Source organism: Solanum lycopersicum, chromosome 2 (assembly GCF_036512215.1).
Source record: "Solanum lycopersicum chromosome 2, SLM_r2.1".
In the NCBI taxonomy this organism is placed as follows: domain Eukaryota; kingdom Viridiplantae; phylum Streptophyta; class Magnoliopsida; order Solanales; family Solanaceae; genus Solanum; species Solanum lycopersicum.
In genome coordinates, this window is record NC_090801.1 from 47,124,613 (window position 1) to 47,132,758 (window position 8,146).

General features: G+C 32.3%; 1 protein-coding gene across 1 annotated transcript; it reads left to right on the forward strand.

The window, feature by feature from the left end:
- The first annotated feature begins 3,641 nt into the window (after positions 1-3,641).
- LOC101256142 (PH, RCC1 and FYVE domains-containing protein 1-like) lies at positions 3,642-7,729 on the forward strand. Its single transcript, XM_069294289.1, has 5 exons — positions 3,642-4,092; positions 4,192-4,281; positions 4,378-4,464; positions 4,551-4,742; positions 5,867-7,729. The coding sequence occupies exons 1-5, from the start codon at positions 3,925-3,927 to the stop codon at positions 7,727-7,729; spliced, it is 2,400 nt and encodes a 799-aa protein (XP_069150390.1). The 5' UTR covers positions 3,642-3,924.
- Positions 7,730-8,146: the final 417 nt, after the last annotated feature.

Below are 8,146 nucleotides of genomic sequence, written 5' to 3' on the forward strand. Positions count from 1 at the left end.
CGCATAGCAATGTGTTGTGTGTTGAAAAGTCTTTTTTTTTAAGTTGATAAATGATTTAGACCCTTCGGGGTGGCCCTGTGGTTTGAGCTTGGGACCTTCATGTTGGAAATCTCAAGTTTGAAACCCTTTGTCAGGGTTTGCCTTCTGGATCGAGTTCGTCGCATCAGGTTTGCCTAGTGCAGTTACCTTTTCTATGTGGTCTGTGAGCTATTGGGTAGGAGCGAGATTTTACGGCTACTGTTTTCCTTGTCATAAAAAAAAAAAGATTTAGGGTTTGACATTTTTGTTCCACATAGTTGGCAAATCACGAAACTCTGGTCTTGTGCTTCTTGAATTGTCTCTTTTGGGACTATTGAAAAGTCATTGTGAAATTTGTTTTACAACTTTATACATAACACTTTTTTAAACAAGAACAGGAATTAGGGCAACGCATTTAATAGTAATGGATCACTTTTTTCCCACAACTACTAGAGTCTAGAGTCTAGAGTCAGTTGCCACATGAATAATTTGTGGCATTCAAATGATTGATTTGGGACAATTCTGCAGCATGTCACCTTGCCATTGTCAATATTCAATAAGAGAACCAATCTTTGATAATATGTTCCAAGAGTTAACATGTGGACATTAATTAATGCATGGCAATCTTTGTTAAATGCTCAATATATAAAAAAAATAAAGAGATCAATAGGCTATACATATATATGTTGACAAAAATGATCATGTGAATTTGTCCCAACTTGTCTCTACATAAATTGGCAGATGATCTCCTACGATGATTTCATTCATAATTACGCCTAGATGCTAACCTAGTACTCTCCCATAGCTTGAGTGCAAGAGTGACAAAGAAAAAGAAAATAATTGATTTTTGTTATGAAGTATATTTGTTTATGTGGATGTCTCTTAACTCTAATTTCTCCACTACTCTTCACTTCATGATCTGAAATCCTTGATGCTATGTATCCACCTCCTCTGTCTCTGTGATCTTCCTTCTAATGTCATGTTTAGAATATCCGTCATATTTACGACTACCTTTTGTATGTTTTTATGTAACATTGTAAGTTAGAGGCATAAAAACTCATACTAAAAGACACTTGGAAGAGAAATAACAAATTTTCTCATATCTTAACTCTATTGCGGTGAAAACAATTTTTGGGTAGGTGGATGGCTAGTGTAGTAAGATAAGGATGAGATAATGTTTCGAAGTCCATCAACCATTGAAATAAAGTTTGGGTTGATGGATCACTAGTCACTTATAAAAGTCTGACATCAAAATAGACACTTTTTAAATCCTAAACTCTAAAAGTGATCCTCTTTAAAAATATTCACCAATACGAACAATTCGTCCATTTATGGGTGCACTACAACTACCATCTTTTAACACCGTAATCCCCATTAATTCCAAATTGATCCAAACTAAAATTACACAAATATACTACAATTCTTTTGTCAACTTCTCACTTGAATATATATCTATCTCAATTTCAAGTGTAACGTAAAATCTTTTTGATACATAAAATCATAATTTTTTTAAATAATAGAAATATTAGAAAAACTCACTATTTATTTGCTTACAATACTATTAAAAAAAAAACTAGTAAGATCGACGGAAATAACGATTCCTCTGACCAATTTCCCAACATAAACTACATTGTTGTGTGATGCCACCTGGAACAATGTCCATTTCATTTCTACGACGCCTAGTACAGTTGACTCCAGAAATTCTCCAAGATGCTCATTTTAGTTTTCTTCTGATTCTTAACAATGTCCTTAGAAGATTCTCTATCTTCTACAAATTTCATATTGATGTATGAAGTCATTGTATCACCATCGAAGGAGGGTTTCCTCACCCGTGAAAGAATAATGTTAGTTTCATTTATGAGCATGTTTTCTGTCCATTGAAAATAATACCATCCATCATTTTTCTAAATAACAAAACAATGAAACAAGTGATGAATATTTAAATAATTTGAAGTGAACAATTTAATTTTTTTACCTTTAAATGCGGACAACTCCAATACTTATAGTCGAAATTTCTTGGAGTCCTTGATGTTTTCATTTTACAATTCTCAATGCATTTACAAATGTCTACTTCAACAGAATATAAGACTTTTTCAGATTGTTGATGACACATGACCATCAAATTTCAGAAATCAAAATATAAAATATGAAAAAGTAGAAGATGAGTGAAAAATGTGGAGTGAATAATTCATATCTATTATTGAAAAAAGAGATATAGCTTCATATAAGGAAGAAAGAGATATAAATTCACATGAGCAAAGTTAGCAAAAAGAATAATAGTTCGCTCATTTGTGAGCGATATACCTTTAAGATTTGTATAATATTGATTTGGATAAATTTTGAGTTAACAAACACTATAACGTGAAAAAAATGATAGTTATAATTCGCCAATTATCGGCTTTTAATGTATATTTTAAAAAGGATTCCTTTTGATATTTAGGCTTCAAAAAGTGTTCGTTTTAAGACTGGACTCATTTATAATAGGTGCTATGAGAAAGGCCTAACATTTACTATTACTGAAGCTTAACTACAAAAGCTCCATATGACACATGCTCACTTTATACCTCTAATACATTGTTCTACTTGTTATTGTTCTTTAATTCATTTGTCATGTGTTGTTGTTTTTTCCCCACTATTTTATTATAAGATCAATTTAATTTGCATACGTTTAAATTACACTTATAATTGCGTATTTAAAACTGGGGGGGGGGGGGGGGGTTGCCATAGTCCTTCCATCTAAATTTAAAACCAATTTGTGTCCAAGTCTAACGAAAATGATATATTTGAATTAATACTATCAAAAGAATATATTTAAATTGAAATTATAACGAAAGATATATTTAAAATTTTAAAATTATATTTAGATTGAAATTATAACGAGGGATATATTTAAAATTTTGGAAGTAGATTAGATTGAAATTTAAATATGCACATTATGTTGTTTTAAAAAATTCATTTTTTTCATTTTTTGAATTTCAAAATTTTGAAATATTCATTTTTTCCTCCTCTTAAGTAATCACAGTATATATATCTTAACATATAATTGACAAATCCAAAAAAAAAGGTAAATTGATTAGTTCCAAAGATAATACTAAACTTTGAAAAATAATACTTTCCCTCCTAATTCGCAATTAAGGTGATTCAGTTTCTTTTCTCAGTTTATTCCAAAAAGATAATACTTTGATATTATTTTTAAAAATAATTTAATTTTAACCATTATTTTTAGTTAATGATATAATTTATAGTTATAGTAACGCCTATAACAATTTTAGATCACAAATTTAAAATGATGATAACTAAAAAAAATGTTGAATCTTTGGTTTGAAGAAATGGTAAAAGCAAAAATAATTGTAGGATATAGTGTTTGTGAAATTAAAAAACGAAAAATAAAAATATATAGTGAAAAAAATAAGCAAAAAAAGGCATATCATATCATATCATATGTGGTAATTGTGTTTATACTATTGCTTAAAATAAATTATAAAGAATACATGTATTTATGGAAAATGTATATATCACAATTATTTCTCTCTGCACCAATATGGCCCAAGATTACAAGGAACTCTTTTGAGTTTTTTTTTTTTTTAAAGTATAGAATTAATAATCAAGAAAAGGAATTTTTTTTTTTTGGTCATTTTGTACTAAGGTTTATTATTCTTAGTTGTAGATACTTACATGTGAAAATGAGTGAAGAGCATTTAGCCATTGTCCCTTCTGATAGAGCTGTTGAACAGGTTTCTACTTTAATTGTGATTACCTTATACTATAGAGGCTTGATACAACATATTACAGTAACGATATGGTGTCTGTTTACTCATATAGTAGATGATTTAGTGTGTGTATCGAGCTAATTAGCTCATGTTTTCAGCATGCTTGCTAATTGTCTAATCACTATCCTATATATACATGTTCTGTTTCACATTTCATTCAGCAAGCACAAGTATTATTTGTACTTGCATTGTTCTTTTTACAATTTTTTACATTGTACAGGCAATAATTGCGCTGAAGAAAGGCGCGTTATTGAAGTATGGTAGAAGAGGGAAGCCCAAATTCTGCCCTCTCAGGTTATCCGCGGTAAAGCACTACATGGAACTTGTCAACTAAATACGTCGAAAGACAAATGTGTTTTCTAGCTGCTGATCTAAATGATCTTTTATTTTTCTTTGTTGACAGGATGAGAAGTTTTTGATTTGGTATTCGGGTGAGAAGGAAAACAAACTGAGCTTAAGTGCAGTTACAAATATCATCCGTGGCCAAAACACTGTAAGTAGTGAAGCAGTCTAACTTGTTTAGCTGAATATTGTAATCAAGCTTGTCCATAGTTTAGCATTATATGATTTCGTTGTTGTTTTTAATAAGGTAAATCAACAGAAACAACTTAAGGCAGAGATGGATAGTCAATGCATTTCTCTAATATATGGAAATGATGATCATTCTCTTGATTTGGTAAGTTATTCATTAGTTCTCAAAAGTTAATGGAAAGGTTACATTGATTCATATACTGTTACTCATAATCCGTCGGATCAATGCAGATATGCAAGGATAAAGTTCAGGCTGCGACATGGTTTCTAGGATTGAGAGCTGTAATATCGCGGAGTAGACATGGACTAGTGGACCATATGAAAAACAAAAGAGGAGTGCAAAGTTGCATCAGTAGTCCAGTAGGTTATTTGAGGAGGAAACATAATCTTGGATTTTCACTGAAGAAAAGCAGATCTTCTCAGGTTCTTGATGTCTTTTGTTTATCAAGTTCTGAATGTTTCTTTCACCTTGTTATTAATTGATACTTTGCCCTTTGCAATCGGTCAAATTGTATTGAAGACAAGTGCATAGATCATTAGTTAATTCAATTCTTCCATGTTCCCAATAGCATGTACTGTATTTATATGAATGAAGAGCCTGTTTGGCTCAGCTTAAAAGCTGGTCAAACTGACTTAAAAGCTGGTTTTTGACTTATTTAGCTGTTTGACAATTCTCAAAATAACTTATTTTAACTTAAAAAACACTTATTTTAAGCCAAAAGTTAAAATCTAGGGTAGGCGTGCTTCTTTTTTTTCCACCTTATAAGCTGTTTTAAGTTGATCACATTTTTACCTTTTTACCCTTAATATTTTTATACAATCTCCAACTTACCCACATAACCCTAACATCTCTTTCTTCTATTTTTCCCTTTTCACGTGTGGATGATAGACAATTACTATTACTAATGAATGAAAATAAAATAAATCTTAAATCTTTCAAGTGATCTATTCAAATTATATATTATTAAAATGTAACATAAGTTGCACATATAACTTAAATAAAAATTTATATTCCTCTTATAAATAATTTGTGATAATAAAGAAATATGTGAATGATAGACTATTATTATTACCTGTGGATGAAACTAAAATAAAATCTTAAATCGTTCTTTGATCTATTCAAATTATATATCTTTAAAATCTATAATAAGTTTATATTCCTCTTATAAATAATTTGTGATGAGAAAGAAATATGTGAATGATAGCAAAATATAATTATTTATGGCTGTAAAATATAAATTAATTAACTTTTATTATGTTAACAACTTTTAAGGCTATTTCAGATATTTTAATTTAAAAAGCTATTTATCAACACTTATTTGCCAAACACATCAACAATTTTTTTTTTTAACTTCAGTACTTTTATCCAAACGCATAACTGTTTATTTTAAAAATACGTTTCAGCACTTTCAAAAGTACTTTTTTAAAACTGCTTTTATTAAGCCCATCCAAACGGGCCCGAAATCTAGTGTAATAATCCAACATCCCCTTCAAGATAGATTTGTCATTCCATTACTCTATAAATGATGTAAACTTATTTGTTCAAGGTTCGAAGCTTTTCAAGGAGTCCCACTCGATCATTTTCAGATAAGTGTAATGCTGATGGCGGCTTATCATGTTCCTCTGACATCTTTCTTCCTCTATCAAGTGTGCACAACGGAATGGATAATGTCATCGCAAATTCTTCATCAGACGATCCAAGACAGAAAAGAGCAACTTGTGATGACACTGCTATCCAGTATGTTTTAAGGGATGTTTTTATTTGGGGAGAAGGAGCAGAAGGAGGATGTTTTGGTGATGCAGGGGAAGTAAAGATGGATGCTTTATTACCCAAACTTATGGAGTCAACTACGACGCTTGATGTACAAACAATATCAATTGGGAGTGGTCATGCTGCCTTAGTCACCAAACAAGGTGAAGTTTTTTGCTGGGGTGAAGGCAAGAATGGAAGGCTTGGACATAAAGTTGATATAGACATTTCATGTCCAAAAATCGTCGACTCCCTTAATGGGGTTCATGTAAAATCTGTCAGTTGCGGTGAATACCATACATGTGCCTTGACAACTTCAGGTGAATTATATACATGGGGTGACAATTTAGTTGTTGAAAGAAAGACAAGAAGCTACTGGCTTCCAAGCAGAGTTTGTGGTTCTTTGGATGGTGTGAAAATATCTCACGTCGCTTGTGGAGTATGGCACACAGGACTTGTGTCAACATCTGGACAACTGTTTACTTATGGAGATGGAACTTTTGGTGCTCTTGGTCATGGAAATCGCAAAAGTATGGCTCACCCGAAAGAAGTTGAGTCCCTCAGAGGTTTGTGTGTGAAATCTGTTGCTTGTGGACTGAGGCATACAGCTGCATTAGTCGAAATATCTGTTCATGATCACCTTAAATCCAATCATTGCAGCGTGAAGCTTTTTACATGGGGTGAAGGGGATAACGGAAACCTTGGTCATTCTGATAATGAGATGAAGCTTTTACCAACACGTGTTTCTCAACTTGATGATCATGATTTCATTCAAGTTACCTGTGCAAGCACCTTAACCGTTGGTCTGTCAAACACCGGAGAGGTTTACACAATGGGAAGTTTGGTGGATAGACAGGCCAAAGATAAATCACTAGTCGCGGTGCAAGAGAAACTTAAAGACAAGTTTGTTACACAGATATCCTCAGGATCTAATCATGTTGCTGTGCTTACATCAAAGGGAAATGTGTACACTTGGGGTAAAGGTTCAAATGGACAGTTGGGGCTAGGCGATACGAAAAATAGAAACTTCCCAGCTTTAGTTGAGGGTTTAAGAGACAGACAAGTGGAACATGTTGCTTGTGGATCAAACTCCACAGCAGCTATATGTTTGCATAAATCGATATCAAGTAGTGATCAATCAGTTTGCAGGGGATGTGGCACAACTTTTCGGATTACAAGAAAGAAACATAATTGTTACAATTGTGGTCATTCATTTTGCCATGCATGCTGCAGAAAGAAAACCACAAATGCATCTCTAAGCTCAGACAAAACCAAAGCTTTTCGAGTATGTGATCCATGTTTCTGCCAACTTCGTAGAGCATCCAAGAAGGAAAAGCATAGCCCCAGACAAGCTATTGATAACTCACAAGAGTCAGATAGTATATCGAGTCGAATGATGTCAACTAGAAAGTATTCTAGTGAGAACAATCAATGCTTAGATCCCATTGAATCTTTGTTGGATGATTTTCCAAGATGGGGACAAGTTCCTTGTCCTGAATTCCTCAGAAGGGGAACAGAACACTCAAGAAATTCATCACCTTCCCCAACCGCGCGAATTATGCAAGATAAATTGTCTGAATCAAATAAGTTCCTCCTTGAACAAGTTTCTAAGCTAAGAACTCAGGTACATTTCCCATTTTCTGGTTTTCTTAAATCATAATTGTGCAAGGTCGCTACAAAATTACACTGTATAAATATGTATAATTTTTGTTAGGTATTATTCCATTCTTTGTATCACAATTACAATCTTTTTAATCAGTTTAAAAAAAACGATACATTTCTATATTAAGCAACTTTTTTAACTTTGAAATATCCGAGGAGTACTATAAATTGTTATTGTAGGAATCATAAAATATAATGCCCTAATTAGCTTGTTCTGGATTATTGCAGATTCAGACAATGTCAGAGAGACATTATTTTGCTACTAACAATGAGTGTATGGAGGCTGGAAAAGTCGATAGACTAGTTTCTCCAATTGTAGTTTCCAACAAATTAAGTTCATAATATACTTCATTCGTTTCAAAAAGAGTGAGTAACGTATTTTGATTTGATATGAAATTTAAGAAAATAAAATAGA

Coding starts and splice junctions, on each gene's coding strand:
- LOC101256142 (XM_069294289.1), top strand. CDS start 3,925: ATGTTCTGTTTCACATTTCATTCAGCAAGCACAAGTATTATTTGTACT. Junction 4,093..4,191: donor GCCCTCTCAGGTTATCCGCG/GTAAAGCACTAC, acceptor CTTTGTTGACAG/GATGAGAAGTTTTTGATTTG. Junction 4,743..5,866: donor AGAAAAGCAGATCTTCTCAG/GTTCTTGATGTC, acceptor TATTTGTTCAAG/GTTCGAAGCTTTTCAAGGAG.